Source organism: Natrix helvetica, assembly GCF_964273705.1.
Source record: "Natrix helvetica genome assembly, chromosome: 2".
In the NCBI taxonomy this organism is placed as follows: Eukaryota; Metazoa; Chordata; class Lepidosauria; order Squamata; family Natricidae; genus Natrix; species Natrix helvetica.
The window spans coordinates 289,793,572-289,814,511 of record NC_138552.1 but is presented as its reverse complement, the minus strand read 5'-3'; the positions used below and the strand labels follow the sequence as shown (position 1 = coordinate 289,814,511).

The 20,940-nt window shown below is 44.4% G+C and overlaps 1 protein-coding gene across 4 annotated transcripts in view; it reads left to right on the top strand.

Annotated features, from left to right (window-relative positions):
* The window catches only part of LHX1 (LIM homeobox 1), a gene marked incomplete at its 5' end in the record, with an annotated part of 74,124 nt that extends 56,067 nt beyond the window's left edge, over window positions 1-18,057 (top strand). For all 4 annotated transcript variants that reach the window (XM_081942515.1, XM_081942517.1, XM_081942518.1 and 1 more), the window contains 2 exons: window positions 14,433-14,598; window positions 16,114-18,057. In XM_081942515.1, the coding sequence (XP_081798641.1) occupies window positions 14,433-14,598; window positions 16,114-16,493 (546 nt within the window). In that variant the 3' untranslated portion in view covers window positions 16,494-18,057. The remainder of the gene's footprint in view (window positions 1-14,432; window positions 14,599-16,113) is intronic.
* Window positions 18,058-20,940: the final 2,883 nt, after the last annotated feature.

Sequence of the window (20,940 nt, the reverse complement as noted above, 5' to 3'; positions counted from 1 at the left end):
TTTTATACATTTTCACTCTTATAATTTCGTACGTAATTCTAATCTCCATTCTATAAATCTTAGTCATTGCTTATTTTGGGTCTTTCCTTTTTTGTTCCAACCATTGATAAAATTTGTCCCAGATCTTATAATATTCCGATTCGTCTTTGTTCTTCAATTCCCACATCAATTTATCCATTTCAGCCCAAGTCACAATTTTCCTAATTACTTCCTCTTCTTTTGGAATTTTAGATCCGTTTCTGTTATTCCTACGGACACATTTTTTTTTTTGAAAAACAAAAATGTTATTGCAATGTTTAAAAGAGAAATGTAGAAAAATCAGTGCACACATTTTTTAAAAGTAATGCGCCACGAATCAAAAGACGACTTGATGCAACGTAATCAATCAAATCTCCAACCTATTAGTCAATTATCCACATCAATAAATATTATTATGGTTGGTGACAGAATCAGCCAGATGTTCAGATTGTATTTGGCATTTTTATCCAGCTAGTGAGTCCTTCCCAAGGCCCTGGGATAGGCAGATGTTGACATTTCATGGTGTTAACAGTATCACTGGAGGATGTAAGCTGTTCTGTAAAGTAAAGTTGCCATTTGCAATTGACTGATGGTGGGTTTGTCAATGCCGATGGTGCTCAGGTGGTGCTCCAGATGTTTTGGGATGGCGCCCAAGGTGGCTACCGCTGTTGGTATTCTCTTTGCTTCTTTTTTCGCCGCAGTTATTCTATTTTTCTGGTCTCCATATTCTACTTCATGGCACAGTCAGCCAGATGTTTAGACTGGACTTGGCATTTTTATCCAGCTGGGATAAAACCTGCAATAGGCAGATGTTGTTGTTTCATGATATTAACGATATCGTTGCAAAATGTAAGCTGTTCATTATTATTATTATTATGGCCTAGGGGGCCTCGCAGGCTGGAAATGGTTTGCACTGCTTTGAAGCTGTCATCGCTATTTTTATGATGATGATGATATTTTTATCCTATTTCTCACTCTCTCTTATACACACATGCGCATACACACAATATATATACTATACACACACACACACACATACAGTATATACACATACATATACAATGTGTGTGTGTGTATACATGCATATACACATGCAATCACAGTATGTATGTAAATCACTTGTTTCAGTGCCATTGTAACAACACAAGAACTGTTGTAAGTTGAGGAATTTACACACACACATACATATATACACACACATATCCATCCAACCATCCATCCATCCATCTATCTATCTATCAACTGTGTTTCCCCGAAAATAAGACAGTGTCTTATTTTCATTGACCACCACTCCCAAAATAAGCGCTTGGCCTTATTTTTGGGGAGGTCCTATTATTTTTGAGGTGCAGGAGGGGACGAGTGTGGTCACCTCATGGCTGCTGCTGTGTTGCAATATTTTGGGGGAGGGCTTATTTTAGGACATGCGCTCAAAAGCCTGTTTCGACATTATCCGGGGAGGTTTTATTTTCAGGGAAACAGGGTATACCATATATGTAGTGTATGTATGTGTGTATGTACACGTATATGTATATACAGTACATACATACATATACGTGTGTGCGCTCACACAGACAGTATGTATGTATGTATGTATGTATGTATGTATGTATGTATGTATGTATGTATGTACGTACTTCCCAGGGCGGCCATGCAGGCCAGATATAAGCAGCTCTAAAACCTTTGCTACTGCTATAGGTTAGGCACTGTTTGAGACTGCAAGAGCCAAAAAAGTTCCTTTCTGTGCCCTCTGAAGGAGACCTTTTAATGAGTTTGGATGTGCAGGACCAGCAGTTTTCTAGCCTAGAACTGGAGGGGATATTTGTGGGGGAGGAGCAGAGGAAGGGTATGTGTGTCCAAACAAAATCACACACACACACACACGCACAAACACACACCCTGCCCCCACACACATCACAACTGCAATCCTTTTGTTATGGTCACCTTCAAAGACGCTTTGGGGAGCATTCACCTTCCGTGATGCTGCATCTTACTTTTACCGGCTTCTCTTATGCTGGGAAATATCTCTATCTACCTATCTACCTACCTACCCACCTACCTATCTATCATCTCTGTCTATCCATCCATCATCTGTGTATCTATCATCTGTCTGTCTGTCTATCTATCTATCTATCTATCTGTCTGTCTGTCTGTCTGTCTATCCATCCATCATCTATGTATCTATCATCTGTCTGTCTGTCTATCTATCTATCTATCTGTCTGTCTGTCTGTCTGTCTGTCTTTCTGTCTGTCTGTCTGTCTATCCATCCATCATCTATGTATCTATCATCTGTCTGTCTGTCTATCTGTCTGTCTGTCTGTCTGTCTGTCTGTCTGTCTATCCATCATCTGTGTATCTATCATCTGTCTGTCTGTCTGTCTGTCTGTCTGTCTATCTATCTATCTATCATCTGTCTGTCTGTCTGTCTGTCTATCTATCTATAATCTCTGTCTATCCATCCATCATCTATCTATCTATCTATCTATCTATCTATCTATCTATCTATCTATCTATCTATCTATCTATCTATCATCTATCTATCTATCTATCTATCTATCTATCTATCTATCTATCATCTCTGTCTATCCATCCATCGTCTTTCTGTCTGTCTGTCTGTCTGTCTGTCTGTCTGTCTGTCTGTCTGTCTGTCTGTCTATCTATCTATCTATCTATCTATCTATCTATCTATCTATCTATCATCTATCTATCTATCTATCATCTATCTATCTATCTATCTATCTATCTATCTATCTATCTATCTATCATCTCTGTCTATCCATCCATCGTCTTTCTGTCTGTCTGTCTGTCTGTCTGTCTGTCTGTCTGTCTATCTATCTATCTATCTATCTATCTATCATCTATCTATCTATCTATCATCTATCTATCTATCTATCTATCTATCTATCTATCTATCTATCATCTCTGTCTATCCATCCATCGTCTTTCTGTCTGTCTGTCTGTCTGTCTGTCTGTCTGTCTGTCTATCTATCTATCTATCTATCTATCTATCTATCTATCTATCTATCTATCTATCATCTATCTATCTATCTATCTATCATCTCTGTCTATCCATCCATCGTCTTTCTGTCTGTCTGTCTGTCTGTCTGTCTGTCTGTCTGTCTGTCTGTCTGTCTGTCTGTCTGTCTATCTATCTATCTATCTATCTATCTATCTATCTATCTATCTATCTATCTATTTAGTGGCACACGTAGCCGTCTCGGTGGGCACGCAAGCCGTCGCCCAGCTCAGCTCCACTGCGCATGTGCGTGTCCCTCCCACCAGCTAGCTCATTTTCGGCTCTCTGCCACACATGCGGGAGATGCACATGAATGTGCGGGGGCTCATGCACATTTGTGGGAGAGGGCCTCTGGAGCACGGGGGAGGCCATTTTTGTCCTCCCGGAGGCTCAAAAAAAGCCTCTGGAGCCTGGGGAGGGTGAAAAACGGGACTCCTGGAAGTTCCGGAAGGCCTGAAAAGGGCCTGTTCCGGCATCTGGAGCCCGGTGGAGGCTGTTTTCGTTGTGTGGTTCCCCCCCCCCCGGGCGTTTGAGGAAAGACTCTGGAGCCTGGAGAGGATGAAAACGCCCCCCTCCTGCCATGTTTTTGTTTTGCATGTGCATGCACGGGAGGTCACGCATACATAAGGGGGTCGCACACACATGCGCGGGGGCAGGGCGCATTGTATTGTGGGTGTGGTCACACACACACACGCTATCTCACACGCGTGCACGATTTCAGCATGCGAGGAATAAAAGGTTAGGCATCACTGATCTAGGCCAGGGGTCGGCAACCCTAAACACTCAAAGAGCCACAAAGGTCCTAACCGGAAGCTTCCCGTTTGATTCTGGAGCTGACCGGAAGTCCGGTTTCCCCACCATAGAGTCTCTTCCTAGCGCAACATCCTTTTTCCTCTACTCACTGGAAATTGGTTCCCCCACCATAGAGTCTCCTCCTAGCACGGCGTCCTTTTTCCTCTACCTGTCCTAACCGAAAGCCCTATCAATTTGGGAGCTCACCGGAAAACCCGCCCCTTACATGAGAGTCTTCTCCTGGTGCACCATGCTTCCCCGCCCCAACCGGAAACTCCTCCCAAAATTGTGGCGCCGACTGGCGACAGGGAGCCGCAGCAGAAGGATGAAAGAGCCACATGCAGCTCCAGAGCCGCTTTGCTGACTCCTGATCTAGGCAGTCCTTAACTTACAGCAGTTCATTTAATGATCGTTCGAAGTTACAACAGCACTGGAAAAAAGTGACTTGTGACCGTTTTTCGCAGTTGTGAAAGCATCCCCAGGGTTATGTGATCAAACTTCGGGCGCTTGACAATTGGTTCATACTTATGACCATTCCTATGTCCCGGGATCATGTGATCCCCTTTTGCCACCTTCTGACAAGCAAAGTCAATGGGGCAGCCTGATTCGCTTAAGAACCGGATTACTAACTTATCAAGGGCAGTGATTCACTTCACAACTGTGGCAAGGAAGGTTGTAAAATGGGGCAAAACTCACTTTAACAAATGTCTCAATTAACAACAGAAATTTGGGCCTCTTGTCGTCGCATGTCGAGGACTACCTGTATATAGGGCAGTGGTGGGTTTCAAAAGTTTTTAGAACCTCTTCTGTAGGTGTGGCCTGTTTTGTGGGAGTGGCTTGCCAGCCATGTGACCGGGTGGGAGTGGCTTGGCAGTCATGTGACTGGGTGGGCATGGCCAACTTGTAAAATGTGGTGAAACCTGCAGGATGAGGAATTCTGGGAGTTGAAGTCCACAAGTCTTAAAGTTGCCAAGGTTGGAGACCTCTGATGATTTGAGTCTCTCTCCGTAGACTGTTGCCTTTCTGTGAACAGCAGATGGGCCAATAGTGGTAGATCTTATCTTTCAATTCAATTCAGAATTTCAATTCAGAATAGAGCTGGAAGGGAGCTTGGAGTTCATCTAGTCCAGCCCCACCCACCCCATACCATTTCAGACAAGTAGCTCTCCAGTGATGGAGCAACCACCACTTCTGAAGGCAAATTCTGTTCCGCTAGTTAATTGTTCTGTTAGAAAGTTTCTCCTCAACTTCAGGTAGCTTCTCTCCTTGATTAATTTGCATCCATTGTTTCTTGTCTTGCCTTCTGGTGCTTTGAAAAAATAAGTTGATCCCCTCTTCTTTTGTGGCAGCCCCTCTAATACTGGAATACTGATATCAGATTCACAGAGTTGGAAGGGAACTTGTAGGTCATCTAGTCCACCACCACCATCCCCCCAAGCAGGAGACCCTACATCATTTCTGACAGATGGCAGTCCAGTCTCTTCTTGAAAGCTTCCAGTGATGAAGCTCCCACAACTTCTGAAGGCAACTTCTGTTCCATGGGTTGATTGTTCTTAATGTCAGAAAATTCCTCCTTATTTCCAGGTTGAATCTCTCTTTGGTCAGTTTCCATCCATTGTTCTTTGTCTGGCCTTCAGCTTGGAAAATAGCTTGACCCCTTCCTCTCTATGTGGCAGCCCCTCAAATATTAGAACCCTGCTACCGTGTCTCCCCTAGTCCTTCTTTTCTCTAGACCTCCAACATCCAACTCCTGCAACCATTCTTCATACGTTTCGGTCTCCAGGCCTTTAATCATCTTAGTTGCTAAGATGATTTAAAGGCCTGAAGGCCATCTAGAGCAGTGGTCACCGACCATCGTTGGTCCGCGAGAAAATGTTGGTGGCCCGCAGAAAAACTATTTGCATTTTTTAAATATTGCACTAGATATTATTTATCTTTTTTTTAAAAAAAATCATATTAGTGATCTACGGGATTTAAAATTATGAATTTAGTGGTCCCTGAGATCCGAAAGGTTGGTGACCCCTGATCTAGATGGGTAGTAGTTTAAGGCAGTGATGGCTAACCTTTTTATCCTCGCATGCCGAAACCATGTTTGTGCAGGTGATAATGCATGCATGCATGACCACACCCATAATGCAATGCCCCCTGTGTGCCAGGCCCCCCTGCACATGCGTGCGTGACACCCCCATGCTCCCCCCAGACCCCTGCACATGTGCGCGACCTCTTGTGCCTCCACCACGCCCCATTTTGGACCTAGCAGGCCTCCCTGAAGCCTCCTGGGACCACAAATGGCTCAGCAGAGACCTGAAAATCAGCTGGCCGGCATGAGGCACATGTGCATGCGCGTTGGAGCTGAGCTGGGTGACGGCTCGCATGCCCGCAGAGAGGGCTCTGTGTGCCACCTGTGACATGTGTGCCATAGGTTCTCCATCATGGGTTTAAGGCATCCAATCGTAGTTCTGCTAGCTTCATTTGAGAGATCCCCCAACAGGGGTGGGTTCCTGCCAGTTCTAACCTCATCTACAGAAGAGGTTCCACAATTCTACCGTGCCGTTTAGAACCGGTTCCAGCTCCGTCCCCCCGCCCGTCTGCACATCATCAAGATGGAGAGCGAGAGGAGGAATTCTGGGAGTTGAAGTCCACAAGTCTTAAAGCTGTCAACTTTGAACACCCCTGGGTTTTTTTTTCTAAAGGGTTAGGGGTGTGAGGGTCTTGTAACTTGACAGCTTTAAGACTTGCCCACTTCAATGCCAGAGTTCCTGAGCCAACATGACTGGAGGAGGAATTCTGGGAGTTCTAAACGCAATCAAGATCTAACCCAATTGCTCTGTCCACAGAAGCCTTTTGATGTGATGATTGAATTAACTCCTTTTCTGCATATGTCCACCGTATTTAACCATAAGCTAACAAAGTCACTTTGGTTTGCAGGGAAAGGTTCTGCATACACAAATGCACCCACAATCAGCCACCACAACTAAGCTTCTCAGGTGGAATGGATGTATATTCACCAAGGAAGGTCTCTAACCTTCTCAGATAAGCCTGTCTGGCAAACAAGTTAACTAAAGAGTTGGTGTGAAAGTCTGGGGATTTGGGCCAAAGGGAAGTTAAGGTGAAACATTGAATCATAGAGCTAGAAGGGACTCCAGAGATCTTCTAGTCCAGCCGTCACCAACTGGTGGTCCGCAAGAAAACTTTGGTGGTCGGCAGAAAAATTATTTGCATTTTTTATACTAAATCAGGATTCCTCAAATTACGGCCACTGGGCTGGATACATGCAATGAATATTTGTGTTGCTGCAAAGAGTCTCCCCCTTCCGGGTCTTTTTGTGTGGGTCGGGGTGGGGCAGAAATTCTGACTTGGGGTCTGCTTCAGCCTCCTGGTGTGGGGCTTTGGGTGAAGGCTGGAGGGAAGCACCGCTGGGGGCAAAGAGCCGGAGGGCCTCGTTCCAGTGGGACCGCATCATGGCCTGGAACTGGCTGACCATCTCAGCCTGCTGAGCTTCCAGGTGCCGGTACCTGGCCTTGCACTCCCGCAGGTCTTCCCTCTGCTTGGGAAGACTATGCTCGTAGTCCTCAGTGAGGTGTTTCTGCTGATCCTCCTTCTCGGTCAGATCCAGTTTGAATTGAGCCAGCTGTTTTGCCAACTCTTTCTCATGGTGGCTGCTTAGCTCCAGCAACTGCTTCCTCTTGGGGCCATAAGGAGACCGGGCAGGAAGGCGAGGAATGGCTATGAGGGGAGGAGTGAATAGAAGCTGGCGAAGTGCCCCTCGACGTGAGTGACAGCAAGTTGGCCACACCCACACAGTCACATGACCACCTAGCCATGCCCAACCAGCCATTCATTAGACAGATCATATTAGTGGTCCGCGGGATTTAAAATTATGAACTTAATGGTCCCTGAGGCCCAAAAGATTGTTGACCCCTGCTCTAGTCCAACCCCCTGCTCTAGGAAGGAGACCCTTATATCCATCCCGGTCAAAGGGTTGTCCAGTCTATTTTTGAAGGCCTCCAGTGAACCCCCCCCCCCTGCAGTCTCCAGATTTGCTTCTTCACAGGGCTCCCCACCTTGTCTGCAAAGCGGGGAGCAGAATTTAAAAAACAATTGAGGTTAATCTCGGCCTGATGGATGCATTCCGCCCTCTTCTCCTTGCAACTCGGTGTTTTGCTCACTTTCCCCTTCTTTTTCTCTTGCTTGGGGAAATTTTAGAAACAGATGCAAAAGGCAGTTTCATTCCCCTGATTTATAGCACTTTCCAACCTTGGGGTTGATACGGAGCTCCGTTTATGGGCTGCTGCATGACTGCAGCAATGGTTAGATTGTTCCAGCAATCTCTAATGAGCCAACTGCCTTTGGCCAGAAGTGAATTGCAGGAGCCGAGACCCTGATCTCAAAATGGGGCTCAAAGGATCTCTACCCATTGAGCAGTGATGGGTTTCAAAAATTTTTAGAAACTCTTCTGTAGGTGTGGCCTACTTTGTGGGAGTGGCTTGCCAGCCATGTGACTGGGTGGGAGTGGCTTGCCAGCCATGTGACTGGGTGGGCATGGCCAACTTGTAAAATGGTGAAACTCACTTAACAACGCTCTTGCTTAGCAACCAAAATGTTGGCTCAGAAACTCTGGCATTTGAGGCACGCAAGTCTTAAAGCTGTCAGGTTATAAGACCCTTGCACCCCTAACCCTTTAGAAAAAAAAACCCAGGGATGTTCAAACTTGACAGCTTTAAGACTTGTGGACTTCAACTCCCAGAATTCCTCCTCCAGTCATGTTGGCTCAGGAACTCTGGCATTGAACTGTGCAAGTCTTAAAGCTGTCAAGTTACAAGACCCTTGCACTCCTAACACTTTAGAAAAAAAAAACCCAGGGGTGTTCAAAGTTGACAGCTTTAAGACTTGTGGACTTCAACTCCCAGAATTCCTCCTCTCGCTCTTCATCTTGATGATGTGCAGACAGGTGGGGGGAGGGAGCTGGAACCGGTTCTAAACAGCACTGTAGATTTGTGGAACCTCTTCTATAGAAGAGGTTAGGACTGGCAGGAACCCACCCCTGCCACTGGGTCAGTAATCACCCACTTACTGGATCATCCCTCAATTCAGACAGTATGACAGTATCATTCAGGTATGGTGGCTAAGAGGTTGGGGAGATTTCATTCATTCATCCATCCATCACATTCGACACTACAGGACATCCTTGAGTGATGTGCTGGCCTAGAGGTGAAGCTGTCGCCTCACAATCAAGAGCCTGTAAGTTCGATCCTAGGTAGAGGCAGACATTTCTCTCTCTGGGCACGATAAGAATATATCTGCTGAATATAACTCCACATTAGCAACAGGAAGGGCATCTGGCCAGTAAATACTCAGCTCCATTCGGACGCCCAGAGTCCGCCCCACAAGGAATTATGGGGTCATTAAAAGGAGATGATTCTACAGAACATCCTTGACTTCCAATTGGCTGCTTAGCTGCTGTTTGGAGTTATGACGGCCCCGAAAAAATGACTTACGATCCAAAGCCTGGTGGACTTCAACTCCCAGAATTCAAAGCAAAGCTGGTTGGGGAATTCTGGGAGTTGAAGTCCTCCAGGCTTAAAGTTGCCACGGTTGGAGAATTCTGATTTATGACATTTCTGCTGGAACCTGCTGATGACTTCCATTAAGCGGCATGTGTTTTGCTTGCACGCCAGTAGATATGGCATATCAGGGTTCAATCTGTGTAGGTTTGGGGTGGAGATGTAGCATACGATCTATTTAGCACTTTGGAAGATTTTTTAAAATTTTTACTGATGAACGGATGGATTCCATTTATATGCCATCCATCTCATTCTACAAAGGGACAAATTTATTATTCTGTGGGATGTGGAATTGCGAACGTGGCGAAGTGTTCAATACCAATACAGGTAGATTATACTCAAGTCCTCTCTTTATAATCATGGTGTGTGCTCTCTCTCTCTCTCTTTCTCTCTCTCTCTCTCTCTTTCTGTACTTCTAAATCTGCAGAACATATAACTATAACATGATCATTTAGAATGAGAATACAGAGTAACAGAGCCAGAAGGGACCTTAGAGGTCTTCTAGTCCTACCCCCTGCTCAAGCAGGAGATCCTATCCCATTTCAGACAAATGGTTGTCCAATCTCTTCTTAAAAACTTCTGGTGTTGGAATATTCACAACCTCTAGAGGCAAGTTGTTCCACGGATCAATTGTTCCAACTGCCAGGAAATTTCTCCTTATTTCCATGTTGCTTCTCTCCTTCAATAGTTTCCATCCATTGCTTCTTCTCCTGCCTTCAGGTGCTTTGGAGAACAGGTTGACCCCCTTCTTCTTTGTGGCAGCCCATCAGATGGAAGACGGATATCATGTCACCTCTAGTTCTTCTTTTCATTAAACCAAACATACCCAATTCCTATTAGGGACGCGGTGGCTCAGTGGCTAAGACGCTGAGCTTGTCGATCAGAAAGGTCAGTGGTTCGGCGGTTCGAATCCCTAGTGCCGCGTAAGGGAGTGAACTCCCGTTACTTGTCCCAGCTTCTGCCAACCTAGCAGTTCGAAAGCTCGTAAAAATGCAAGTAGAAAAATAGGAACCACGTTTGGTGGGAAGGTAGCAGCGTTCCATGCGTTTTTGGCTTTTAGTCATGACCACGGAGACATCTTCGGACAGCGCTGGCTCTTCGGCTTTGAAACTGAGATGAGGAGCGCCCCCTAGAGTCAGAAACGACGACCACATATGTGCGAAGGGAACCTTTACCTTTACGGTACCCAATTCCTACAACCGCTCTTCAAAGAAAAACAGAAGCCTGTTTGGAGGCAATTTGGTGGGAAGGAATGGGAGTTTTGTTTTATTCCCATTTTTTAATTAGAAAGGAACCGTGCAAATATTTGATTTGAATTCTGCATGGTTCCAAAAGATAGACACCAATTGGTTCAGCACTCAAGAAGGGTTGCTGCTTTACGTTCTTAAGTTCACTGCTTTCCCTGATAGATAACAATAACAATAGAATACAATAACAGATAATAATAACAATAGATAATAATAACAATAGAATCCCTTATGCCAGGGGTGTCCAAACTTGGGAACTTTAAGACTAGTGGACTTCAACTCCCAGAATTCCCCAGCCAGCTTGGCTGGCTGGGGAATTCTGGGAGTTGAAGTCCACAAGTCTTAAAGTTCCCAAGTTTGGACACCCCTGCCTTATGCCATTAGGCTCAAAATTTGGAGTTTGGACAACCTGGAATTACGCTGCCTACGTCTGACCTAAGCATAGTACACAAAATTGTCTGCTATAAAGTCTTACCTGTCAAAGGTTACTTCAGCTTCAACCTCAATAATACACGGGCAAACAATAGATGCAAACTCAAGGTAAATCGCTCCAAACTCGATTGCAGAAAATACGACATCAGCAACAGAGTGGTCGACGCCTGGAATGCTCTACCTGACTCTGTTGTTACATCCTCAACACACACACACCCAGCTTCAACCTTCAACTGTCTACGGTGTTTGTTTGTTTTTATTGGATTTATATGCCGCCCTTCTCCCAAAGGACTCAGGGCGGCGTACCACATTAAAAAACACACATCCCGAAAAGTTAAAAAGAAATTAAATATATATCCAAAAAAACAAATCGGATTTATAGAACAATACATTTAAAAAATAAGTTAAAATTAACAGGCCAGGCCGGCTTGCTGGAAAAGCCAACTTTTTAGGGCACGTCGGAAGGACCAGAGGTCAGGGATTATGCGAAGCTCCGGGGGCAGCTCATTCCAGAGGGAAGGCGCTCCCACAGAGAAGGCTCTCCCCCTGTGGGCCACCAGCCGACACTGTCTGGCCGACGGCACCCTGAGGAGGCCAACCCTGTGGGATCGTACTGGACGGTGGGAGGCTACTGGTGGCAGTAGGTGGTCTCACAGGTATCCTGGGCCTAAGCCATGGAGCGCTTTAAAGGTCATAATTAATACCTTGAATCGCACCCGGAAAACAACCGGCAACCAGTGCAGGCCGCCTAAAAGGGGTGTAACATGGGAGCACCTAGGTACCCCCATGACAACCCGCGCGGCCGCATTCTAGACCAGCTGAAGCCTTTGGGTGCTCTTCAAGGGCAGCCCCATGTAGAGAGCACCTCAACCCATTCCTAAGAGGTCTGTAAAGGGGGCATGCATAAGCGCACCAGTGTGTCTACCGTCCCTGTCCTATTGTTCCCATTTATTTGTACTCATTCCTTGTGTTCTTATTCATGTTTATTCTTATACCTGTCATCTATTACATGTTTGACAAACTAAATTTAAAAAAAAAAAAGATCACGTGGAATTCCACATGAAAAAATGACAAGAAATGTGGAAGCTTTCTGTAGGCTCTTGCAGGAAGGAGAGCAACTTATGTACATAAACTGGGTTGGAGTAAAATCTCTGCAGCAACCCCAACAAAGCTAGTTACTTTTGCATCTAGACAATCTAAAAGGTTTGTGTATGTTTTATCTTCTTGTTACACAAGTTTTATCTTGTGTAACCCAGAAAATTGGCTGAATCAAGGAAACCTTGTGTATTGCTTCCCAGACTGATAACAGATTCAGGAGTCCTTCAAATAAAAAATTAAACTGAAACTCCCCCATCCTTAGAGAATTACCGGTCTATTAGGACAAAAGTCTTCCTAATTTTCGAGGCCTTAGAATTCCAGCAGCTGACCTAGTTCACTTCCAAAACTGATATATTTCCAAAATGAATATTTCTTTAATATGGGTTGTTAACATTTCAAATGCTTTCAAAGACCAATAGAAGAGAATATTTGTAGCTCAGGATTGAACTGTGGGGTCCGTGGTGCTATTTGAGATTGGTTGTTTTCTTGCAGGTGATGCTTTACCCAACTAGGGAACATCATCAGTGATAGAAAGGAATGGGGTTTACAGGAGGAGGAGGAGGAGGAGGAGGAGGAGGAGGAGGAGGAGGAGGAGGAGGAGGAGGAGGAGGAGGAGGAGGACGACTGTGGGGTCTTATTCTTTGAGCTTGCTTCTTTTCTTGCAGACGATTCATTACCCAACTAGATAACATCATCAGTGCTAGAAGGGAATGGGGTTTATGCTCTGTTTATATACAGGTAGTCCTCAACTTACAAGAATTCATTTAGTGACCATTCAAAGGTACAATGGCACTTTAAAAAGGGACTTATGATGGTTTTTCACTCTTAGGACCATTGTAGCTTCGCATCCCAGTGGTCACATGATCAAAATTCAGAATGCTGGGCAACTGGCATGTATTTATGACTGTTGCAGTATTCCCGAGTCATGAGAATCCCTTTTTCAACATCCTGATCAGAAAATTTAATGGGGAAGCCAGATTCACTTAACAACCAGGTGGCTAACTTAACAACTGCAGTGATTCGCTTAACAAGCGTGGCAAGAAAGGTTGTAAAATGAGGAAAAACAGACCTAACAAATGCCTCACTTATGAACAAAACTTTTGGCTCGATTGTTGTCGTAGGTCTACCTGTATAAATGGATTGCCTGGTCAGAATTTGTGGGAGTATTCTTAGAGATTGATTGATTGATTTATGGAATTTATATTGCCACCTATTTACCCATGGCGACTCAAGGCAATTTACAGAATATAAAACCTCATATAAAAAACAATAAACTAATAAAAGAAGAGTCATATAATAAATTAATGTAATTAAGGTTCCTCACGTGGGATATGGTTTATTGCTTTTAAAATGAGTTGCTTCCGAGCACTGTCCTTGCTTTTCTTCATGCATCTTTCCTTTCCAAGAATCCAAGAACTTTTAATCCATCTTTGTTAGAGTTTGTTACTCAAATCCAGGAGCATGCGCACATGACTGATGCAGCGGGATTCATTAACTTCTTTATATACATAAGAATAGATGAATAAATGTACAATACCAACAGGTGGTTCTTCCAAGTAAACACAAGGCAGGAGAGTTACAGGCAAACACAAGCAGTTAGTTTTATTTCAGCAAGCAAGTCCAGATAGACTGCTTGTTTACTTCTCAGAGCAGCAGACTGCTTAAGTTTCTGTTTCAATTCTCTGCACAGACTCAGATCTGTTTAAGTTTCCATCGGCTGACTTAGTTGCTACGCCTATTCATTGGCTGACCTTGTTCCCATGTCTCTCCCAGTCATGGATATTTTAACAGTCTTTACTGAAGAAAAGTTTAAAAGCCACGAGGAGAGAATTCTAGCAGCTGCAGTGCTGCAGACACAAAGCGCCCTTACAGAAACAACACTTTTGAACCTCTCATTCAGAGGTGGTATTCAGCCGGTTTGGACTGATTCGGGCAAACCGGTAGTGGCGACTTGTGAGTGAGCCGTACATATCTGTGGACGGCGCAAGCAAGCAAATTGCTGTGTTTTGTGACACCGCACGCATATGCGGATAGCACGCGAGAGCGAATTGCCATGTTTTATGATGCATGCACGATCACATTTCCGGTGCTGGGCGAGCTGTGAATCCCACCTCTGGTTTCGTTCTTGCAATGGTGTGCTGGCTCCTTGGTTTCTATCTGCAATTAATATTGTTCATTGCTCATTACGATCTCAGGTTACTTACCAAAGGCCAGGGGAAAAAATGGATTACCCCAGTTTTTTTTTTTTTCTCTTTCTTCCCTGGCAGGTTTGGTTCCAGAACCGGCGTTCTAAGGAAAGGCGCATGAAACAGCTGAGCGCACTGGGGGCCCGCAGGCACGCATTTTTCCGCAGCCCCCGCCGCATGAGACCGCTGGTGGACCGTTTGGAGCCAGGCGAGCTCATTCCCAATGGGCCGTTTTCCTTTTACGGAGGTGAGTAAAAACAAGGGATGGTGGACAAGAGATTGGATTTTACGGTTGTGGGCTTTGGCTCTCTTCCCTTTTGTTGCTATTTCCCCCCCCCCTGCCCCCCATTTGTACCAGGAAAAGCAGGGAACAATGGAAACAAAAATGTATGGATTCCAGATTTTAGCTAACTGGATGACGCTGTCCAGGTAGTCCTCAACTTGTAACCGTTCATTTAATGACTATTCAAAGTTGCAGCGGCCCTGAAAATAGTTTAGGACCATTCTTCGTAACTTATGAGCCGCGATGGTGCAGTGGTTATAAAGCAGTACTGCAGGCTACGTCTGCTGACTGCCGCCTGTCTGCAGTACGGCGGTTTGAATCTCACCAGGCTCAAGGTTGAACTTAGCCTTCCATCCTTCCGAGGTGGGCAAAATGAGGACCCAGATTGTTGGGGGCAAAATACTGACTCTGTAAACCGTTAGAGAGGGCGGTGAAGCACTGTGAAGCAGTATATAAGTCTAAGGGCTATTGCTATTGCAGTCTAACTCTGCCCACCGCTAGAAGTTTGAGCCTGACTAGCTCAAGGTTGACTCAGCCTTCCATCCTTCCGAGGTGGGTAAAATGAGGACCCAGATTGTTGGGGGCAATATAGCTGACTCTGTAAACCGTTAGAGAGGGCGGTGAAGCACTGTGAAGCAGTATATAAGTCTAAGGGCTATTGCTATTGCAGTCTAACTCTGCCCACCGCTAGAAGTTTGATCCTGACTAGCTCAAGGTTGACTCAGCCTTCCATCCTTCCGAGGTGGGTAAAATGAGGACCCAGATTGTTGGGGGCAAAATACTGACTCTGTAAACCGTTAGAGAGGGCGGTGAAGCACTGTGAAGCAGTATATAAGTCTAAGGGCTATTGCTATTGCAGTCTAACTCTGCCCACCGCTAGAAGTTTGATCCTGACTAGCTCAAGGTTGACTCAGCCTTCCATCCTTCCGAGGTGGGTAAAATGAGGACCCAGATTGTTGGGGGCAATATAGCTGACTGTGTAAACCGCTTAGAGAGGGCTGTGAAGCACTGTGAAGCAATACATAAGTCTAAGTACTATTGCTATTTTTCACACTTATGACCGTTGCAGCATCTCAACAGTCACATGATCAAAATTTTAATGCCTGGCAATTGGCTCATATTTATGACGGTTGCAGGGTCCCAGGGTCATGTGCCCCCCTTTGACGAACTTCTGCCGAGCAAAGTTAATGGGGAAGCCAGATTCACTTAACAACCGTGTTTCTAACTGAATAACTGCAGGGATTCACTGAACAACCCCGGCAAGAGAGGTCATAAAATGGGGCAAAATTCACTTAACAACCATCTCGCTTAGCCACAGATATTTGGGACTCAATTCTGGTCGTAAGTGGAGGACTCCCTGTATCGGGGTTTGTATTAGGGTTTTATTCCTGTACGCCGCCCAGAGTCACCGTGAGTTGGGCGACTATATAAATTTAATACATTAATCTCTTCCTTTCCCTTCTCTTTTCCATTCACTAGATTATCAGAGTGAATATTATGGACCCGGAAGCAATTATGATTTTTTCCCGCAAGGACCTCCATCTTCCCAAGCGCAGACGCCAGTGGATCTCCCCTTCGTACCCTCCTCAGGACCATCAGGGACCCCACTTGGGGGGATGGACCATCCTCTACCTGGACATCACCCGTCCAGCGAAGCTCAGCGTTTCACAGACATCATGTCCCATCCTCCCGGAGACTCGCCTAGCCCCGAACCCAATTTACCTGGTTCCTTGCACTCCATGTCAGCAGAAGTCTTTGGACCAAGTCCTCCATTTTCATCCATATCGGTCAACGGGGGTGGTAACTACGGTAACCACTTGTCGCATCCACCGGAAATGAATGAGGCCGTTGTATGGTAGCTTTAAACACCTGGAACTTTGGAAGGCATGAGTCAAGCAATTTCCATCCTGCATATACCGCGATGTATAGAAATGAGTTCCAAAAAATAGACATTCCCCCCCCTTTTTTGGTCCTGCATTTATTTTCACTCTTTTTTTCTCTCTCTCATTCGGCTTAATTCTTGGGAATTAATTGAATTTATTCAGAGCCCAGGGAAATTTTGCTATAAACTGGGGGACAATCTTAACACAACAGAATGAAGGAAGATCGATTCCCCCCACCTCCTTTTGTACTGAGTGAAAAAAGACACTCGTGAAGTGTTTCGATACTGCAATATATATTTTGGGATGGCTTATCCTTGGATGCTCACGACATGATCCTTCTAGGAATTGAGAGGAATTAAACCTTTCCATCAGGAAAAAAGAAACTAGTACTGAATAAAAAGAAAAAAAGCAAGCCAAGGTCCACAAGAGAGTGAAAAAAGGGAAAACAAACAGCTTAAAAGAATTCTAGCAATTTTAAAAATTATGGTTTTATTGCTTGTTAATTTTGCCTCTGAAAGTTGAACGCAGTTCACAGTGACAAGACTTTTTAAGCCTCTGAATTTGCTTCTCAGGCAGACAAAATGTAGTTTATTTTATTGTTCTTTTGGGAAGGGGTTTTTGTTTTTTGTGGGGGGGTGGGGTGACCAGAGTAACAAAGATTTAAATGTTAGCCCTCAGTATCAACTTTCTACCTTCTCCAAGCAACACACACCAATAATCCTCAAAAGACAGAAGTCCTCTTTGACTTTTATGTTTAAAAAGAATGACTTGAAAAAAAGTAAATAAAGTGTTCTACCTTCACACACAAAAAATAAAAGCTAAACAAATAACAAATAAAGACTCTATGGAACTAGGGAAAAAAACAGTCAACTGTTTACGTCGAATGTTAAAATTCAGGAGCTCAATGTTTTACAAAAATAATAATAATAATAATCCTGTTTTAGAACCTCTTGTTCAAAAGCAAAGTATTTTGAGCAATCAACCAAAATCTTTCATCTTCGCTTTATTTTTCCTTTGATTCCCCTCCCCTGTAGATGTAATAGGACATTACAGGGCTTATGAGTCACTCTTCTAGTTTGTTGAGATGGTGTTTACACAAGATAAAAGAAGACATACCTTTAAAAAAAAATCAGACGGTTGCCAAATAAACAATTCTATAGCACAAATCTTGGGTGGTAGGTACCCACAGGCCAGGAAAATCTTTTAAACCAAGTGTTACAAGGTTAAGGGGAGGAGGGGGGAAATTAACATCTTTGCTAATGTTTAGTCCTGTTCATCATTAATGGAATTGTTAATATGACTTATATAGACCCCACAGCTTTTATTTTTGTGTCTTTAAAAGAAAGTCCAAAATATTTAAATTTTATGATCAAATATGCAGTCAACCGCTGCTACTCTTTTTTTCTTTATATATTAAATTTCGCATAGGTCTTTTATTGTTCAAATAAAACTAAGCTCGTGTGACCTCCAGTGCATATTAGACCATTCACTGTATGAAAGGGGGGGGAAAGTTGGATTAAAAAAAATTGTGAATTTTTAATAAAACTAGAAAATCTGATATTTAGATAAGCCGTGTTTCATTCAGTGCTTTCAACAAGGTTATGTGAAGCTATCCGAAACAAATAGGGGGGAAATTGTGGAATTATTTTAGGGAATTTGCTACAGAGTTGTTTTTCAATCTTTGCAACTCTTGATGTATGGACTTCAATTCTCAGAGTTCTTTGTTAGCATGGAATTCTATTCCCAGAATTCCTCGGCCAAAATGCTTTAACACAGGAGTCTCCAATCTTGGCAACTTTAAGATGTGTGGACTTCAGCTCCCAGAATCCCCCAGTCAGCTGGTAAATAAATTCCACACATCTTAGCATCTTAAAGGTGCTAAATTTGAGAAACGATGTTTTGCATCATTGGTTCTCCTTCAAATTTCTGTAAGAATCTAAAAGAAGTTTTCAAGACAACCCAAAGCTGAGTTTGATTTTTTTTATCATTAAGTCAATTTCCATCACACTCAGCTGGAATGTGACAATGGACATATTTGTGAAATTTTGAAGGGAAACCTAACAAAAGTCTTCTCTTAGTATTTACAACTGCAAATACTAATTTAAACAATCAGCAGTTTCCACCTTCTGAAGGTGTTAAAGACATGAAATTAAATATGTTCCAGATTTCTAACAAGTTAACAGATCAACAGAGTTGGAAGGGACCTTGCAGGTCATCTAGTCCAACCCCTGTGAGCCATCTCTGCAATAAGATCTGGTACAAATGGATTTCTATGGCCAGTACAGGATTTGATTGGTTCTAGGTGCACCTTCAAAGGCAAGATTGGACCTCTAATGTCTAAAGCAAAAATGAGCCCCATCCGTGGAAACTCAGTGGGTGAGGTTGTGGTGAGGGAAAGTTTGAATAAATACAGGTAGTCCTTAATGTACAACCACAGTTGAGCCCCAAATTCTTGTTGCTAAGTGAGACTTTTGCTAAGTGAGCTTTGCCTCATTTTACGAGCTTGTTTGCCATACGTAGGAATGCGGTGGCTCAGTGGCTAAGACGCTGAGCTTGATCAGAAAGGTCGGCAGTTCAGCAGTTCAAATCCCTACCGCTGCGTAATGGAGTGAGCTCCCGTTACTTGTCCCAGCTTCTGCCAACCTAGCAGTTTGAAAGCATGTAAAAAATGCAAGTAGAAAAATAGAGACCACCTTTGGTGGGAAGGTAAGAGCGTTCCATGCGCCTTCGGCATTTAGTCATACCGGCCACTTGACCACAGAGATGTCTTCGTACAGCTCTAGCTCTTCGGCTTTGAAACGGAAATGAGCACCACCCCCTAGAGTCGGGAACGACTTGCACATATTTGCAAGGGGAACCACAGTTGTTAAGGTTTTCAAAGATAGCACCATGTGCCATGCAACTGGACTAGCCATATCGTGATTTCAAAAATCTAAACTTCTAAAACCGAACTGTGGCTCTCTTTACGGCTTGTGGACTTCAACTCCCAGAATACCTGAGCCAGCAATGAGCTCCTATTCTGGGAGTTGAAGTCGACAAGTTATAAAAGGGTCATTGTTTCCCCACTCCTGCTCTAAAACGTCACTTTGCTACTCCCTAGTGGTGATCCACATTTTTGCAGCCTAGAGAAACCATGGGTCTGAAAAAGAGAAGCCTAGACGCCTGAGAATCTGTTATGAACTCTGCTCAACTCCATACAGGCCCCATACAGGATTACTTAGAAAATATAACCAGTTGCGGGTTCCTGCCCAGTAGTGTGTGTTTGTGGAACTGTGTCCCTTGCCTGGAGGTAGGGAAGTCAAAAATAATTGGATGTGGTAAAGATGATTGCTGGGCCTGGAAAAAGCCAGCATGCTTTTGGGTGCTTAGCATGGCAGCCATTTTGTGCAATAGTCCTAATCACCCCCTCCTTTCTTGGCAGCCATTTTATGGGACATTCCACAGCATCTCCCCCAAATTCCTCAGCAAAGAAGTGCAAGTGTACAATCAACTTTGTGCATGCACACAAATTGTGATGTGCACACGTGAGTCAATGCATACACTTTGTTCCAGGTGTGCCCATGAGGGCGATCCAATAGGCCAAAGATAGACCTATCAGCAAAGCCCCACCCCTTTTATGCATCTGGGTTTTAAAATGGGAGGAGCTCTGCATGCTCATTAAAAAGGGGGAGGGAGCTTGGGCTACATGCAGTGATGCTATCTTGTTTATTGTTCTGACCGAGGCTTCCCAAGAGCATGAAGCAAACTCCTTGTCCCAGCAAAAAACCCTTTTATTAATTTACTGTGAATTCTGTTGATTTGCATCCAGCAACATTTTTCAAGGGAGGATTTACAGTCACAGACCTTATCAGGCTTGGAGAGCTGCCAGGCCGATAGCTGCAGAACTTGGCAAGGAGTCTCAGAGAGTCACAAACCAATTAATCGAACTAATTGTCTCCTGCAAACTCCACTCCCCTTTCGCTCCTCTTTTATTTCCTCTGGGAGGGGCCATTCATTGTCCACCTGTGGCCTTACTCCCAAGTCGACCCCTGTTCTTTAGATGTTTCCTTCGTCTCTGGCAACTCTGCGCATGCGCACACTGGGAACAGGCTCCAGCTGTTTGTCTGCCTCACTGATGTCTGACTCTGAAGGCAGCTGATAACTGGCATATGGCCCTGGCCCCATCTCTGCCTCCGACACAGAGCCCTCATCAGAGCCTTCCCCAGACTCCAGGACTGGCCCAGGTTCCACCCCAACCTCCTCACTGTCCGAATCTGCTGCCAGCTCCGCTGGTCACTGATGGGCCACAACATTTATATCAACCTCCTCTACGGATGCCTGTCATTTCCTCTCTCCTCAACACCACCTTAGGACTGCTGTGTCTGTGACTATGTTTGTGTATTAATCCAGCAATCATGATTACTCTTGGACTCTCCTAACTGCA